The following is an 18935-nucleotide window of genomic DNA, read 5'->3' on the forward strand; positions in this document are numbered from 1 at the left end:
AGAGCCTTTCACTTCTGTCTTTGGTGCAAATCCAATCCAAGTCAGTAGTGACTGAAGTTTGTTGCCATCTGATGTCTGTCTCTTTGTTCCAATGTCCACATAAAAATAAAAAAACTAAAATTAAAAACCTGGGGCTACTTTTGGAAGGCCTCAGAGACTGAGAATTGAAGTGTCATGAGGTCTGACCTGTTTTCTCACCTCAAAGGGTGGTTTCTCCAAGTTAGGGTTGAAGCACACTAATGGGAATTTTTGACTGCATCTGCACTACATGTTCTGTAGCTATATAGAAAAGTTAAGTGTCCAAGACTTATAATCTGGCAACCTTCTGGAACTCTGTATCTACACAGGATAGACTTTACTTTACAAAGTTGCTTTATTTTCTCAAATGTTACAATGTCTACATTGAATACCTGCTGAAAAGAAACCTGTTACCACAAAGAATACTTAACATCTCTCATTTAAATGGTGGAATGATTTAGGGATTTGCTTCCTTTACAAAACTAAAGCCTCTATACTCCAAGTATTTTCAGAAATATAGACTACAGCCTATATTGTATAAATCCAGTTTAGTAGTTTTATATTGTCAGTGTATAGGATTTTCATGTATTTTGTATTTATAGTCTTTTTATAAATACCTAAACTCTTTCAATTAAGCTTTTATAATTAAAATTGATAAATTATATTAGTTTAAATGTAGTTTTAAGTAAACTGAAGCCGGGAATGGATGCTGCTTGTGTTTGTGTGTAACATTATTGGAATAGATTCCAGATTCATTTTGACAACAGCAGGGGAATTTGCATAGAATGTCTTTAAGCTCAGTTTAATTGACATTTACTAGGGAGAACTCATCACCACTTGATCCTATGGAGTGCATGGACACAGTAGAAGAACAAAGAGTACACAGTCCTCCTGCCTCATTAGTCCCCAGAATCCATGTGATTTTGGCACAGAAATTACAGCACATTAATCCATTATTGCCTGCCTGCCTTAATGAAGAGGAGAGTAAAAGCTGTAAGTATCTGAACTGCTGAATGGAACCTTACATTATCACAGATTAGTTCACTCTGGACTGCATTGTACTACTCCTTACTACAAAGAAGTAATTGTTTGTTGGCAGGAAAATGCAGCAATGGTAGTCTATTTAAAGCGGACTTAGAAGGGATCGGGCAGCTGCATTACTTTATACTGAGTTGCCTCAGACATGGTGATAAGTGTTTGTTTTAGGAAAAGTTACTTCTGAAGTAGTCATGATTAGAGATTTCATTCTGTAAGTCTGAAAACCCAATCTACTATTGAACAAATTGCAAGATTTATTCATTTTCAAATGAGGAATCACTTTATTTTTTAAAATTTTACTTTTATTAAAGCTTAGCTAAGCAAGTAAATCTGAAGTATGTAGACACAGGATTACCTTGTGGATATAAAATATATAATGAATGTCTCTACTGTCAAGGAGCTTAAAGGGAGATAAGTTTAAAAAAAAAAATTATGCAATTAGTTGCCCATTTGATTGTTTTTAAACATTCACCACAAACTGTGGTACATGCTTCTGTTTTTCTCTTGTTGGTATTTTTCCTCTCCATCTATGTGTGTTTCTTGGACTCTATCTGTGAACTTCCACAGCTCCTAAAATGACGGTCAAATGGAGTCCTGTATAGATATTATGTTTGACTCACCTTAAACCTTTAGGAAGTTGTAGAAGGCAGTTGGTTTTGGAACCAAATGTATAATACAGTTTTCAATTAAAAATCTGAAAGGGTTTCCAAGGAAATGTTGAGCAGATCATACTATTCCCAAGTCAGCAGTTTTTCAACAAATGGATGAGTGGGTTTTTAATTCCTACTCATATTGCTGTTTTAATTTTAAAACTTCCTACTTTTGTTATGCAGCTGTTATGTTGCATCCATCTGAGATGGAGGGCAGCTTCTTAAATATCATTAATAATAAAACTCTTGCTTATTTCCCAATAATATTTGAGGGTAACCTGGCATTTCTAACCAGAGCTAATTTTTTTTAGGCCTTGTTTTATGAACTATATTTTCTTCTACATAGACCACTTTTCTATTTTATCATTAAAAATCTTGACATTCCATGAAATTAACATGCAAAATAAGTTACTTAAATATTTATATAAAGGTGGCGATTAACATTATTGAACATCATTGAACATTGAATGTTATATCAGAAAAACAGTTTGGGAGTTAGAGCAAAAAAGCAATGGGGAGCTAAATTGGATCATCCTTTGACTTACCACATTTCAGTTTTTGTTTGACAGAATATAGCTCCTGTTCTTATTTTCATTATCTTCTCCCCCAGGAGTCTGTGGCATGGATTGGAGGAGGGTTTTCTTTATGATCATATTGAAATAATTGCACTGAACTTATGAACTGGGCTGGAAAAAAAATGCATAATTCTGAAAGACACACTTACCAAAATGAGTACATGAATGTAGCAGCGACATAGATCTATGAATCCGTTTTCTGAGTGAGTAACTGCTGATTCAGACAGTATGATCTGCTCAGCATCATCTTGGAAACCTTTCCGATTTTTAATTGAAAGGTGTATTGTACATTTGGCTTCAAAACCTGCAGCCTTCCACAGCTTTCCGAGTGTTTTAAGATGTTTCATGTATGTCTATATAGAACTCCACTTGATAGTAATTTTAAGAGCTGTGGAAACTCACAGATAGCAGAGCCCAAGGAATAAACAGAACACACACACACACACACACACAGTAGAGCCTATAGATCTATGAATCTACTCTGCTGCTACATTCACCTACTAATTTTGATAAGTGTCTTGAGATTTGTCTATTGTTTTTTCCAGCACAGTTCACATGTGGGAAAGCTGCAGAAATAATTTGCCGTCTGCCAAAAGTGGCAAGCGTTATTTTGTTTTATGAGTCACTCTAATGGAATTTTAAAAAAAAAAAAGTCTTGGATGCTAATAAACTCCTGGTTTAAAACCAAAAAATGAGAGTTGGGGAGTCAACTGGTCCAGGAGTCTCCCAGCCTTGAGGGTTCTCAGGGTCTAGGCTCTGTGGCAGGGAGCCTGGCAGCCCAGGCTTGATCAGGCTTCTCAGGGTCTAGGCTCCTAGCTCTGCAGCAGAGAACCTGGAAGCCCTAAGAGCACCCATCTGGGTCTGGGGAACCAGCTGCCCGGAGTTAGAGAGCCCCGGAACCAGCGTGCCTGGGATTCTGGAAGCCCTGGAGTCCCCGATCCTGGGTCACTCAGCATGGCAAGGCAGGCAGCATAACTGCCTTGGAGCCGCAAACCCTGGAAGTCCTGGGTTTCTGACCCTAAGGAAATCAGCATATTGGGGGAAATCAGCACATTCCCCAGCCCTAGAAGTTTAGCTGCTGGTGGCTAAAATTGACATGATTCCTGTCAGTTTTACCTATGAAATTTACCAGACTGGTCAGTTTTAGGGCTGCTGCCAGATCCCGAGGAGCATATTTGGTGTCACAAACTCCAAATGTTCATGTGGTGCCAAAATGAACACTTTATGGAATTTGTGTCCTGGGTAGATTTCAAAACAGCTGTTTTTTTATTTTTTTTGGAATGAAACCAAATATTGAAATTTCCCCACAATATGGAAAGTCTGAGTTGTGACCAGCTCTGCTTATGGCCAACCCTGGTATGCCTGTGACTTGCTTTCTTGGCTGGTAGACTTTGGAGATCTGTTGCAAAGCTGCTTAATTTGGTCTTTTGGGAGAGTCTTTACAACTTTGTCTCCCCTTAAATCCTGATCCGTAAAGCACTGCCATCTTCAGTCCTGAGAGAGGCTGTGTACACCAAATGTTTGGCTGCAGTGAAGGCGTACGGAAGGGAAATGGGAATGAACCGCATCCTTGGTATTTTGTGTTCCCAATTCTTGCTGAGGGGCTATACTTGGATACACTGGTGCTTGCTGCAAAAATTCTAAGAAGCAGAAATATTAAAATTTTCTTTTGGTAACACTTTAAAACATAGCTTTGGCCTCTGCATTGAGAGGATTGTGGATTGGTAAATGATTACTTGTCTCCCTTTGTTTTTGAGTATTCTCTAATGTTTAAAATCACCTTTGATTCCTTATTTGTTGAAAATAGCTTGTTCCATATTGGTAAGCATAGTAAACCCAGGAGTGCAAATGCTGCCAGAGGAGATTAGACAGCATTCAAGCTGAACTCTGTTTGTATCAGTGTGAGATACACCTTGATAAAATAAAAATAACTTTCTCTGAATGTGAGAATGTATATGCTCCTGTAATTCCCAAGGAGACAATATATCACTTCCTCACAACTCACTTTTTTCATAACTGTTATGAGCTTTAGGTACCTTTAAATACTTCAAATGGAAAATAACAGTCAAATATTTTGGTTGTGATGCAGGAGTACACGATAATAATTCAGAATTAGTCTATTGTAATTGGGCACAGGTAACAGAGGCTGACAATGTCAGGTGGAACTTCTATAGAAGTCACCTCTCAGTTTGTATAATATACCTTAGGATCTTCTAAATAAAATGTTCAAAACAAAATCAAGTAATGGCATTCAGATATTAAAGTGGGTGTGAGGGGGAAGATAGGCGTGCCATAGAAATCTGTATAATAAGTGAGGCAATAGTTTAGCGCTTCATAGCTCGGATGTGACTGTTTCTGTGGCAAGCAAGGATAATCGAGACCATTAATGTCTCATTTATTGTTATGACAAAAGACTTGGGCCAAGACTTTCAAAAAACAGGAGTCTAAAAGTCAGTGAGTTGCTGTTTACTTGGTTCTACAGATAGTCGGCCCACTTGTTTAGGAACCTGATTTCAGCTTTTGAAAATCTTGGCCCAAACTTGTAAATTGTGCATATAGCTGGTATCTGTAACTATACTATTGCCTTCCTGCTTCCCCCTCCCGTTTGTTTGTTTATTACATCCCCTTATTCAGGTTAATTTAGATTGTTAGCTATTTGGGGCAGGAGCTGTCTTAGCACTGCAGATCACCTAGCACACTGAGCTCTGCTCTGATGGAGGCCTCAGGGCACCACTCTAAGACGAAACAATTAAGTTGCATAAAGTTATGGTCACCAGAGTTCAGGAATGATGTGACAAAAAGCAAGATACAAAAAAGCACAACCATGGAGCGTAAAACAACATCGTGAAAAAGACTGAGTTGAATTTGCGTAGTCTAGGAAAGAAGACCCATTTGGGTAAGATCACTCTTAATTAGATACACTAAGTCTAAATAGAGGGCATTATTCCATCTCAAATCTGCAGGGCAAGGAACAGTGTCCTGAATCTAAAAAAGGTAGGAAAAGTCTAAGTAAATGAGGAAACTTCACTCGCAGAGTAAAGTGCTGTTCTTTTCCACTCACCATTCCCAATGTGTGATATTGCAACGTAAAGTAAGCCTCATTTGGAGAGGAGAGGGAACAGATGCGGAGTATTTCTGACACTTGTCTTCTGCTTTCTTGTCAGTCGTTTCTAGTTTTATGATGGAACTTTCGCCACTTAGAGCAGAGCTGCTTGGATTCCTCACTCATGCACTCTTAGGAGACAGCTTGGCTGCTGAGTACCTTATATTGCATCTCATCTCCACAGTGTAAGTACGTAGATGCCTGCTGAGAACACTTAATGTATTTGTTCTAAAAAATATTATCTGCTTGTTTTTGCCAGTCTATCAGAGTCTATGAATAACTTTTCAGCAGAGATGGTATTAGTATTTATATTCCAGTAGTGCCCAGAGAGGCTCCAACTGAGGGGACCCATTGTATTAGGCACAAATGCAGAGATTATTGTCCACAGTCCAAATAGATTTTTTAAAAGGCTAATTTCAAAGCTTAGTATCTTCCTAGCATTTGAGATGACAAAGTCCCTCCCACTTCTGTTCTCTCTCCATCTTTTTTTTTTTTAAATTCTGTCCTTAGATTAGACTAAAATCCTCAAGTGATATAACCTCTGCATTGGTTTCATATAGGTTTCCTATCTAATCTCTTCTCTGTGTGTGAGCAGGACATGCTATTACTACATTTCCATTAATAGTTTAGAGCAGTGGTTCTCAACCTATTTACCGTTGTGGGCCGCATATGCAGCTCTGTGTGTTATGTGGGCCCATCCACACAATATATATATACTACCTGTACATCTATTAAAAATAGTAATAATAAGGTTTAGGATTTGTTATGACGCCAATACCATTCATTTCAACACTGGCAAATGTCTACCAAGAGCATTTTAAATTAGCAAAATAAGTCAAAACATTAACTGTTAAAATTAATTAATTTACTGTAAGGTAGGCATGGCATATTGCCACCCTCATTTCCATGCTGCTGTGGAGCCTGTCTGCAAAGATGGGGAGCCCTGCCTGGTGTGGGGTGCCTCCTTAGCCAGGGACTGTCTCCCATTCACCCAGTCCCTCCTCATACTGCCCCCCCCAACAAGGGAATGCCCCCCATCACCCAACCCCCCTGGGACTGTCCTTCCAGCATCCAGAGACAGACACACACACACACCCCCCACAACACTGGACTGGCCCTATCCAGGGAAGAACGACCCACACAGGGACTGCTCCCAGTCCCCCATCCAGGGACTGCACCCAGTCCCCCTACTTAAGAGTCTGTCTCCCATACACTGGTAGCACCCCCTCCTAGAGTTGCCAGGTGTCCGTTTTTTTTTACCCGAAAATCGGGTTGAAGAGGGAACCTGGCAGTGTCTGGTCAGCACTGCTGACTGGACACTAAAAATCCAGCTACCAGCCTGCATCACCAGGGGGCAGGAAGAGCAGCAGCAAGAATTACAGCCTAGAACAGTGATTCTCAACCTATTTACCACTGTGGGTTGCATATGCAGCTCTCTGTGTTAGGTGGGCCGCATCCATGCAATATACAACCTGTATGGCCCTGAGGATGTCACATGGGCTGCAGCTGTGTGCTGACTAGGCCACAAGCAGCCCATGGGCTGCAGGTTGAGAACCATTGGCCTAGAGGAACTGCGCTCTGCTCAGCTGCTGACTCCTTGTGGAGAGAACTGGCTGACTCTGGGACCTGGCTCCAGCCTCTCCAGTGAAGAAGAAGGTGGCGGCGGGGAGAGCGGGAATCCTGTCTGCCCCACCGTGCTCCAATTTCCCCAGCCCCTCGCTCTGGGGACCAATAACCCCCCTCAACCCCATCATGCTCGTGCTTTCTCCTGGTATCCCACTTACCTCCGGGCTTTGGCCTCCTTCCCCCAGTGAACCTAGTTTAAAGGCCTCCTCACTAGATTAGCCAGCCTGCTTGCGAAGATGCTCTTCCCTCTCTCCATTAGGTGGCGCCCATCTCTGCCTAACACTCCTTTTTCTTGGAACACCATCCCATGGTCAAAGAATCCAAAGCCTTCTCTCCGACACCACCTGCATAGCCAGACACCACCTGCATAGCCATTCGTTGACTACCACAGTTCGACAGTCTCTGCCTGGGCCTTTTCCTTCCACAGGGAGGATGGACAAGAACACCATTTGCGCCTCAAACTCCTTTATCCTTCTTCCCAGAGCCACGTAGTCTACAGTTATCCGCTCAAGGTCATTCTTGGCAGTATCATTGGTGCCCACGTGGAGAAGCAGAAAGGGGCAGTGATGCGAGGGCTTGATGAGTCTCGGCAGTCTCTCTGTCACATCGTGAATCCTAGCTCCTGGCAAGCAGCACATTTCTCGGTTTTCCCGGTCAGGCAGCAGATAGATGACTCAGTCCCCCTTAGGAGGGAGTCCCCGACCACCACCACCCGCCTCCTTCTCTTGGGAGTGGCGATCGTGGAACTGCCATCCCTAGAGGACAGTGCATCTCATGCCTTCCAATGGGTGGAGTCTCCTTCTGTTCCCTTCCCTCAGATGTATCATCCAGTCCACTCTCCGCATTAGTACCTGTGGAGAGAACATGAAAACGGCTGCTCACCTGTATCTGTATTGCGGGTACATGGACGCTCCTCTTTCTTCTTCTGGAGGTCACATGCTGCCAATTTTCTTAACCATCCTTCTGTCCCCGCTGTGCAGCCTGCTCTGATTCCTCAGAATGTTGTGCCCGTAGAAGCATACACTGACGTCTGTCCAGGAAATCTTCATTTTCTCTTATGCAACGCAGGGTTGATGCTTGTTTCTCCAGACCTTGAACCTTCTCTTCTGATATGGAGAGCAGCTTGCTCTTTGTACAGTCAAAGTCGCTTCTGTCCTGTGGAAGAAAGACAAACATGGCACATCCTGTGCAGGTCACAACAGCCGATTGCTCACCATCCATATTCTCTTCCTTCGAAGAGCTTCCTCAGCTGGTGCAGTAACTACTCAGGTTATGGCTACACTGGCGCTTTACAGCGCTGCAACTTTCTCGCTCAGGGGTGTGAAAAAACACCCCTCTGAGCGCAGCAAGTTACAGCGCTGTAAAGCACCAGTGTAAACAGTGCCCCAGCTAATCCCCTCGTGGAGGTGGAGTACCTGCAGCGCTGGGAGAGCTCTCTCCCAGCGCTGACGCGTGACCACACTCGAACTTCAAAGCACTGCCGTGGGAGCGTTCCCACAGCAGCGCTTTGAAGTTTTGAGTGTAGCCACGGCCTCAGAGAAGCCTGCAAGATGAAAGCCTCAGTGGTTCTCCCCAGGCGAACTCCCTCTGTTAGCCTCTCTGCTGTTCGCTGCTCAGCTGGATCACAACTGGCTGCCTTTCTATAACAATCAGGCCCAATCAAGACCCACCTGGAACAAAGTACTCCCAATTCACACTTTTCAAACAATCAAGCACACGGTCAAACTGACACTGTCCCCACAACAGACACTCAGATACTCGCCAACAAAGCCCCCCCAGGCGCCCCTTTGTGACATTTTGGGGTCAAGCAGGCATTCAGCCTCAGTTTTCCAGCCAGTCTTCTGACGGTCTGCCCAGCCTGCAGTGTCTTCTGAGTTGCAGAAACGACTGCTACATCTGCGGTCTCTGTCTGTCATTTCCAACTGAGCAGGACTTTTTAAGCTCCTTAGCCCCTTTCTGCCTTGTGTGGAAGAGGGTGTGCCCCATGACGTTAGTCATAGTTAGTCCAATCTGTCCTAAATCTCTCATGGTTCGGCCACTGATCTAGTGTTAAAGGTCATAGATAAGTTGATGTGAGATTCATTTTTACATGTGCCAGCCACCATCTGTTTATAGTGCAGTAGCACCCCGTATGTTCTAGTCCTGTGTAGACACACAGGAAAACAGTCACTGTCCCCAAGAAAGAAAACAAAGATGTGAGAAAAGGAATGACGTATAAGCAAAGTGATGAGGGTTATGGTTCATACACAGCTTGTGGCTCTTTTTATGGGTGTATTTTGATTATAGAAAGTTTTTTGGACTTACCAGGGGAGCAGTCCCTGCATCAAGTGTTCAGCTGATCCATCTTTTTTTTTTTTTTTTTTTCTAGCTATGCGAGAAGAGATGTGCTTCCTCTGGGAAAATTCACAGTCAACTTGAGTGGCTGTCCAAGAAATAGTATCTTCACAGAGCACATATACCGCATTATCCAGCAGCTTGTTCCAGCAGTAAGAATGGCATTAATATACTTTAATGGATTTATGATTGGGCAGTGATTTTGGCTGTAATGTTAACTGTATTTTTGAAACAAAACTTAAGTTCAGTTTGAGGCAGGTTCCTGGTGCCTGGTTAAAGGATAGCCCAACAACTAAAATGAGGGTGGAACTTTCATCCTAGAGAGATCCTAGATTTCTCCCTCCTCTCTCCCCCAGTGACCACAAATTCCTGGAGGGTATTTCTGCAGAGAAAACACAGTAACTTGAACAGGGACCATATTGACTGGTAACTTGCAGTACTGCAGCACATTCTTCTGATATTCCCATAGCTATATATAACTATATTTTAAAAAATTTAACTCGCCATAAAATTGTTTTGCCTTTGAAATCCTCTTTCCCTTTAGGAGCTTTGGAACTTGTGGTTACATATATCTACCGTGTATTTCATTTAATTGTCCTTATAATTTTGTACGTATTATGGAATTCTAAACTTAATGATCCCATTAAAGCAGGATACTTTTACCTAACAAGGCAGGTGGAGGAGTGGGGATTTGCCTACCTAGCTAATAATTTTCTTTGTTCTTGGCAGTCCTATCGTCTGCAGATGACCATCGAAAACATGAATCACTCACGATTTATCCCACACAAGGACTACACGGCTAACCGCCTAGTCAGTGGAGTATTGCAACTGGCCAGTAACACTTCCCTTGTGATAGACGAGACCCTGCTTGAGCAAGGACAGCTGGACACAACAGGTAGGCAATGCTGTGTGTTCCTGTCTTCCCTGTAAAACTTTGACCAATACTGTGACGGGTTGGATCACAGAAACCCCCTTGGGAGCTGCCACCAGATGTGCAAAGACTACCCCTGCTTCTGTTTTCCCTGCCAGCTGAGGACTCCAGCACCCTGTCTTGCTGAGCCAGACACTCCCGTCTGGCTCCAGACACAGTCCCAGGGTCTGAATCACTTGTCCCAAAGCTGCAAGTTTACCTGAAAACAGCTCGCAGTAGCGCGCTTGTCTTTAGCACTCAGATGCCCAACTCCCAATGGGGTCTAAACCCAGATAAATCCGTTTTACCCTGCATAAAGCTTATGCAGGGCAAACTCATAAATTGTTCGCCCTCTATAACACTGATAGAGAGATATGCACAGTTGTTTGCTCCCCCAGGTATTAATACATACTCTGAGTAAATTACTAAATAAAAAGTGATTTTATTAAATACAGACAGTAGGATTTAAGTGGTTCAAAGTAGTAACAGACAGAACAAAGTAAGTCACCAAGCAAAATAAAATAAAATGCGCAGATCTATGCCTAATCAAACTGAATACAGATAATTTCCTCACCAGTTCCAGAGTGCTCCCTTTTACAGGCTAAGCTCCTTTTAGCCTGGGTCCAGCAATCACTCACACCCCCTGTAGTTACTGTCCTTTGTTTCAGTCTCCTTCAAGTATCCTGGGGGGGGTGGAGAGGCTCCTTCTTTAGCCAGCTGAAGACAAAATGGAGGGGTCTCCCACAGGTTTAAGTAGACTCTCTCTTGTGGGTGGAGACCTCCCTCCTATGCAAAGCCCAGCTCCAAGATGGAGTTTTGGAGTCACCTGGGCAAGTCACATGCCCCTGCGTGACTCAGACTTTGCAGGCCAACGCCATTGTTCACATGGCATCTTGCATGTCTCCAGGAAGACTTCTCATGTGGATTGGAGCATTCCAAGATGCATTGTTCCCTAAGTGTCTCCTGATCAGGTACTTAACCTGGCAAATTCCTTCCCAAAGAAGCTGACCAAATGCCTCACAAAACTTACTTAGAAATCAGGCAAGCATACAGCCCATATTCTTAACCTCGAGTAGAAAATGATATATATGTACAAATAGGATGAATAGATATAGTAGACCGTAACCCTTACGGAGATATGTTACATGGCACAGGCAGCACAAAACATATTCCAGTTATGTCATACGTACATTTATAAGCACCCCCTCCCCATAAAGCCTTATGGGGTACACTGTCACAAATACATTTATAGTAGACTGAATTAGTGCATTTCAAGACACGGTGATGTTAATTATGTGCCAATAGTTCAACCTTTTAATACAGTTTAAGCTATGTGGGGAAAAACCACTTTGTCCATGGATATCACAACTGATTCATGTCTCAGACTAGCTTGCTGTCAGTCTGTGGCCTTGTTATATGGAGTTGCATGCCTGATCACTGTTCAACAAGGCAGTTGTATTTTATTTCTCTTATTACTGCTTTACTGTTAGGAAGCATCTGGATATTTTGTTTTAGTTAAAATATTAAATTTAAAATATGCTATGTTTCAGGTAAAAACTGGTAGCTTTAAATAGAGCTCCTAGAGAGGTGAGAAGAGGTAGGTAATTAGGAATCTTTTCACCTGTAGGTGAGCAGTTAAAATCTAGGAGAGGGTGCAACTGACCATTGTGAAAGGCTGGTACTGCTCAGTGTGATTTCTTAGTTTCATTGGTATTTGCATTGCAAAGAACACCTGGACAACTGACTGCTTTGACACTCTCAATAGAAAAGGCCAGAAATTAAATGAAGCTGTAGCCTGAGCTATTGTCTTGTCCCATAGAAGTGGTCTTTTCAGGTCTTGGGTTAGTCACAAGTGGAGCAGTGTGGGGAACCTTACGTTTCTGCCCTTTGTATAGCACCTTTCCTATAGAAAACAGAACAACCCCGGCTGCATAGCTGACACCTTTGAGCACTGAAGTCACGTAAGGGTTTTTGTTTTTTTGTTGTTGGTTTTTTTCCCATTTGAAAAGTGAATGCTGTGTGGGAGCAAGTAGTTTTCATTTGTTATTATGGATTTCCAAAATTCATCTTGTAAACCGTGACTTGTTCTGTGTATCAAAGAAATGTAGGAGTGGAAGGGACCTTAATAAATCATTTAGTCCAGTCCCCTGCACTGAGGCAGGACTAAGTATTATCTAGATCCTCCGGACAGGTATTTGTGTAACCTGTTCTTAAAATCCTCCGATGGAGATTCCACAACCTCCCTAGGTAATTTGTTCCAGTGCTTAACTACCCTGACAGTTAGGAAGTTTTTCCTAATCTCTAATTTAAATCTCCCTTGCTGCAATTTAAAACCATTACTTCTTATCCTGTCCTCAATGGATAAGGAGAGAAACTTATCACCCTCCTCTTTATAACAGCCTTTTATGTATTTTGAAGACTGTGATCATGTCCCCCTTCAGTCTTCTCTTCTTCAGACTAAACAAACCCAATTTTTTCTTCACAGATCATATTTTCTAGACCTTTAATCCTTTTTATTGCTCTCCTCTGGACTTTCTCCAGTTTGTCCACATCTTTCCTGAAGTGTGGTGCCCAGAGCTGGACACAAGTCCAGTTGAGGCTGAGTAGAGTGGAAGAATTATTTCTTGTCTTGCTTACAACACTCCTTTGTACAAAGCAATGAATCATAACCTAGACTGAGAGGGAAGACTTAAGGTGAGCTTTGAAGAAAAGTAATTTGATAGCTGGGAGTGAGGCAGGAGGATGGGGTTCAGGTAGCTGGGCCATACAGTTGGGGTGCTTATTCACTTTTCTCCCCCCTCCATCTTCCAGGTTCAGGTAGGAGACATCAGGTTGGACCACAAGGTCAGATAAGTGAAGTGAGCAAAAACAATGTGTCTACAAACCCAAGGGGGCCAATTTTGAATTGAAATACAGATGAATAGGAAGCCAGTGAAGGTGATTATATTACAATAAAAGAAGCATCCTAATCAGCCTTATATAACAAGGGTACCTTGTCCCTCCTGGAGCTTGTGACATCAAAAACAGTCCTGATGCATGATCTTCAGTTTCACTGTTGAGATGCTCTAGTGAGTCCATACCTATTACAGATCTCTTTTCATCTTCTTTACAAGCATTAACGGTGGAATAACCAGGAACCTTAAGTGTTAATTTGTATATTTTGAACAGTTGAGACCAAAGGCCAGACACAATGTAGACAATTTTAAAACTGCAGAAGTAGCCAATTTTAGATTTCAAGTTGATACTGTGTTGCTGTAATTAACTAAGGAAATGAGAGGGGAAAGAGTCCCAAAAGAAGGAAATTATACACAGCTTGCCATCCTTTATAAAGAGTAGTTAATGACTGTCTGTCTGCTGGACTGAAAGATACAAAGCATTTGGCACAGGTGGTGGTGTTCAGGAGAAATCTGATTTTTATCAGCTAGATTTCACTATTTCAACAAACTATCTTTAAACTAGAAGTTTCAATTCCAATTTTTTTTTACTTTTTTTAGTCTATTCTAGATTGGGTTTTTCTGTTTTTGCAGGAACTTACTGTAATTTTTAAAATAAATGGGTTTGTTTGATTTTAATGACTCTAGCAGAAGTCTGGGATAACTAAACAGGTTATTCAATTCCTCTCTCCCATTTAATCTTTCTGCTGTACCTCATTTTAGTTGGCCAGCCTAATGCACCTTTTACGCAGTGAGGCGTTCTTCTCTGCTTGGGTTCTAAAAAGTGATTTGTTCTCTTATCCCCAAATGTAAAGTGGCAGTGTATTGCCATTTTAAAAGTAATATACAAACAAATAGAGGGGAGTGCTGTAGAGAATCTGTCAAAAGCTGGTTTGTTTTTTAATTTAAATGTGTAGTGCTGGTTTGACAGCCCTGCAGAGTGAAGTTGTACTTAGAATTGGAGCAACAGGGTCAGCTACAGTGGAAGCTATCCCACAACTACGAATGGGCCTGAGGCCAGAAGAGTATTCCACTTTAGGGTGAGAGAATAGTTCATGCGTGGTGAGTTGTGGTAGTGTGTTTATGATATGGTATCAGTTCTTTAGGATCTGGTCCAAAATCACCAATTATTTCATGTAAGCCCTTGGATCTGTGTGTTCACATTGCACTATTCCTCATGGTATCTGAAGATCTTGACTATTCTGGTCACTAAAGACCTTCAGGTGTAGAATCTAACCAGTGACGGAGTAAAAAGGCTCTAAAGCTCATCACCAATCCCCTAAGCCATGTGGTCTTCCAGAACTTCCCAAGGGACAAGAACACCGTCATGCTAGGCTTCTCTAATTGACGTTTTCATTTTAGCGAGTGATTTGTAATAATAGATTAACATTGTTCCCTGTTTCATTTGGCAAACAATGGATTATTCTGCCGTTCCTAATGCAGTTTAAAAGTAACATGATGACTTAGTTTGAGCAGCAGCAATATCAGAGATGCCTACTTGCTTATAATTTACTGCAATTATACAGCCAGTGGCAGAGAACAAATTGTGGTTTATGAATGTCTCATGAAAAGGTCTGTTAAATTCACTCGCCAGCTCAGCTGTTTAGGGCCAGTACAAGTGCACTATGATGCACATGATCAGCATTTGGATCCCAAAGCTTGCTGGGTTTCCTTGATGCTATGGAATGTCACTCCAGCAAACACTGCCACCTCCTTCCATGCTAAAAGCTTCTTCTGTCTGGCTAATATGATATTCATGAATGTTAGAAAGGAAGTTCTTCCATCTAAACCTGCTGGAGAGGGTTGCCTCAGCATATGGCCTTTTGAAGCTAGGAAAAATGGGTGTCTTCCTCAGCCAGTTCAATTATTTCTATACATTAAAAGTCCAGTATCTCACCTCTCCTTGGCTAGAAACTGGAGCTTGATGCCTTTGCTGGTAGTGCTGGATAAGCACTTCTGGTCTTGCATGGTCCTGGGATATGACTTGAAAGATTTGTGTGTGTGTGTGTGGTTTGTTTGGGGGGTGAGGGAACAGGGTGGTACAGAAAAGGTATGGTTCTGAGCCTCGTATATTTAAACTCCAGGGCCCTGATCCTGCACCCTTCAAGTCAATGCATTGGAGAGCTGAGCGAGCAGTGTCTATCGTCTCTAGACTTTATAGCCATAAGGATACCAAAAAGTCAGAACTTTTAAGCACATTTCTAAAATATACAGAATGCACGCTGGTGCAGTTTGGAATAAAGCATTAGCCATATTCATTTGGGATGGCTTGAATTACTCACTTGTGAGTAAAGTACCCATTCCAATCTCATGCTTAACTCTTTTTGATAACCACAGCCTTATTCCCTCTAGCAAATTTTGCATAAATATTTCTACATGTTTATAATCTGACCTTTCCATAAACTACACTCATATTAGGGCAGGTCATCTTTTATACCTGAAATCCTTCAAAGGCGCTTGATTTTGTTTAGCACCTCAGGTTATTTTAGTAACCAAGCTGTTTCCACTGTGACCAAGTAATAGTTTCTGCTAACTGCTAATTAAAACCTGAATGAAAAATCAATTTCAACTCTGGCGATTATTTACATCCAGCTGTCAGCATCTGTTTTCTTGCTTTTTCTAGGTGTACATAATGTGACTGCACTGGGTAACCTGATAACTTGGCAGAAGGTGGATTATGACTTCAGTTACCACCAGATGGAATTCCCGTGCAATATTAATGTACTTATCACTTCAGAAGGCAGATCACTCCTACCGGTATGGCAAGGTCTTCTTGAATTGGGGGATAATTACAGTTGATAGCTGCTTAATGAAAACCGAGCATGCCATTTCCAGAAATGAGTGATGTCCGGGAATTGATCTTGTTGCCCTGAGCTGCATGGGCAAACTGCTGACATGGGTTAGTGTTCCAGCTAGTGCACCTAGAAAACCTGTATTTAGTGATACTGGCCTGCAAAAAAAATTATTCAGTGAAAGGAAAAACTGACATTTCTCTCTGTGACTGCATGCTGTAGAAATGATAGCAAGAGGATGAAAAATGATTAGAGTATATGGGTATTTCTGGTAATGGAAAAGGTTGTAGACGCAGATTTATTATAAAGCAATCTCATTCCAGCGCAATAACTGCCCTTTCCTGTTTATGGTGGAGAGAGATCCCGCTTACATTCAGACTGAAAAGACTATGAATTCGGCTTGTATTTATGTATGATGGATTATGTAGATGTCTCCAGCTGTTTGAACAACTAATCATACTGTGTACTAACTACTTGTCTTCACCCTCTATGCACTGAGCCTTTGCTCTCTTGGCGGTTTTAAAATTGTGATATTGATGCCTGTTCAAAGCAAAAGTGTTCCCTTCCAAAGAGGGAGATTAAAACAGCAATAGTGAGACTTCAGACAGGGAGTTCTTCAGGAAAGAGATTTTTCATTTGTTATTAAATTGTTGATATTAAACTGATTTTATCCTGTCTTCATCGATAACATTGGGTGACACGGACGTCCACCATTGTACTGGAATCATAAATGTGTCTGACTGGAATAGAACAGACGTGAATGGGGAAAGGGATGATGTGCAACCCTTCTTGTTTTTCAGTCAGATTGCCAGGTCCACTTACAGCCACAGATAATTCCACCGAACATGGAGGAGTACATGACCAGCCTTCTCACAGCTGTGCTGCCATCCATGCTGAACAAATTCCGCATCTATTTAAGCTTGCTGAGGCTGTTGGATTACAGCATATCTGATGAAGTGACCAAGGTATGGAAGGCTTCTCTTATCCTAACACACATTATATCAACTTTACCCTCCACTAGGGAGAAGTAATTCTGTAGCGGTTGGAACAGCTGAAGTGGTACTTTCCTATCAGTAATTGTACTTAACTCCATGTGGTATTGGACGCCTTTGCAAGGGACAGGGGCTGCATTTTGTTTTGGGTGGACTTCTATCCCTAAGAAGGGTTGCTGATGCTCAGAGCACTTCAGCAAAAGGCACAAAACTATGGCTTATAAAATTGGTAATTGTAAAACTTTACCCCCTTTGAAAGATCAGAGACTTGATGCTAAGACAGGGGGTTCTCAACCTTTTTCTTTCTGAGGCCCCCCTCCCCCCCCAACATGCTGTAAAAACTCCACGGCCCACAACAACTGGTCTTTTGCATATAAAAACCAGGGCCAGCATTAGGGGGTAGCAAGCAGAGCAGTTGCCCCACAAAGCTAAATTACCCAGGCTTTGGCTTGAGCCCTGGGTGGTGAGGTTCAGGGCCCCCGAGAGTCTAACAGATCTGCTTGGCAGACCCCCTGAAATCTGCTCTCAGCGCCCCAGGGGGCCCTAACCCCCTGCTTGAGAACTGCTGTTCTAAGGCACCTTCTGAAGTACAGAGAGCAACCATTTTACTGCCTTTTAGGCAGAAGTAGCTCTGTAGCGTCCCCAGCAAGCAAGGCTGAACCTAGTCTCCCTACCTGGAGTTATACAAGTCTTACAAGAATTTTATAATCTCAGGAAACTAGGATTATTCTTCATGTAGCGCTAGGGCTGTAGCTTTTTTGAAGTTTCTCCTCTATTGCACTATGTTGTGTTCACTGCAAGAACTTAAATCCCAATGTATTGTCTTAATTCAGGCAGTAGAGGAAGACTTTGTAGAAATGCGTAAGAATGACCCTGAGAGCATAACAGCTGATGACCTTCACAGAACTCTGCTTGTAGCAAGGTGAGTAGCCTTATAACTAGTGAATCTGCTTTTTCACTAGTGACAGCTGCATGTAATCTCCTCCCAATGACACTTGTATAATTGTTTGCCTGCCTCTTCAAACGATTTCAATATATGGGAGTGTTGAAGAAAACAGCATAGGCAGGAAGAGCAGGGACAAGTTAAGTCCATTCCCATCGAGGGAACGGTCACTTATACAGGCAGAACTATTCTGTGGCTACTGAACAGTGAGGCAGACTCTTCTGCTCTACTCCCATGTCAAGGACTTCTGCTTACTTCCCATTTGGGGCTTTGCTACCTTTGAGTGTCCCAGCCTGCTCCCAGTATCTCACTGGAAGGTTGAAATGAGAATGGGGGAGACTTTACTGCCAGTAAGAGAAATTATTAAATACCTCTTCCTATTTTAGCTTAATAAGAGGTTCTAAAGCACTGACTGCTGGGATAAAGTGTGGGGGTGGGGAATGGGTGTTAGTTCATAACGACTGCTGACAGCTGCTTGACAGTTCTGTAACTTCCTGTTGTAGTGGGCTATTTCCTCTTAAGCTTTGCCATGAGAAAAAAGGTATTTGTATGAATTTTGCTATTTAACTTATACTACTTTTGCCTACCCAGGTTTCTCTCTCTCAGTGCTGGGCAGACAACACTGTCCAGAGAGCGGTGGCTAAGAGCAAAACAGCTGGAAGCATTACGTAAAGCCAGGCTCCAGCAACAGAAGTGTGTCAATGGAAACGAACTTTAATAATTCCTCCTACTATTTTGCTTACTTGTGACTATGAAAATGAGATTTGTCCTACTCCTAAGTGGAGCCAGCACTCAGAATGGGATACTGTTTATATCACAGTTTCTTGTAGATAATTTATACCAAAAAATTATGGACACTTACCCTTGAAACCTGAACCCATTTAGTTTATATGGGGTTCAGAAAGCTAATGCTGAAACTTACTGATTTTATGAAACTTTTTGGAGCTTGTTTTGTAATTGAGAATTAATAACAATGAGCAAATTGTTTGATATTAAAAGTTTAATACTGAAATTGTGTAAA

At 42.1% G+C, this 18935-nt stretch overlaps 1 protein-coding gene across 2 annotated transcripts in view; it reads left to right on the top strand.

Moving 5' to 3' along the window:
- Positions 1–18935, top strand: part of MCMBP (minichromosome maintenance complex binding protein) — a 34919-nt gene extending 15984 nt beyond the window's left edge. For both annotated transcript variants that reach the window (XM_054035808.1, XM_054035809.1), the window contains exons 9-16: positions 839–1011; positions 5446–5569; positions 9379–9496; positions 10074–10239; positions 15811–15944; positions 16780–16944; positions 17805–17893; positions 18506–18935. In XM_054035808.1, coding sequence (XP_053891783.1) covers positions 839–1011; positions 5446–5569; positions 9379–9496; positions 10074–10239; positions 15811–15944; positions 16780–16944; positions 17805–17893; positions 18506–18632 — 1096 coding nt within the window. In that variant the 3' untranslated portion in view covers positions 18633–18935. The remainder of the gene's footprint in view (positions 1–838; positions 1012–5445; positions 5570–9378; positions 9497–10073; positions 10240–15810; positions 15945–16779; positions 16945–17804; positions 17894–18505) is intronic.

The sequence above is a fragment of the Malaclemys terrapin genome, chromosome 7 (genome assembly GCF_027887155.1).
Source record: "Malaclemys terrapin pileata isolate rMalTer1 chromosome 7, rMalTer1.hap1, whole genome shotgun sequence".
In the NCBI taxonomy this organism is placed as follows: Eukaryota; Metazoa; Chordata; order Testudines; family Emydidae; genus Malaclemys; species Malaclemys terrapin.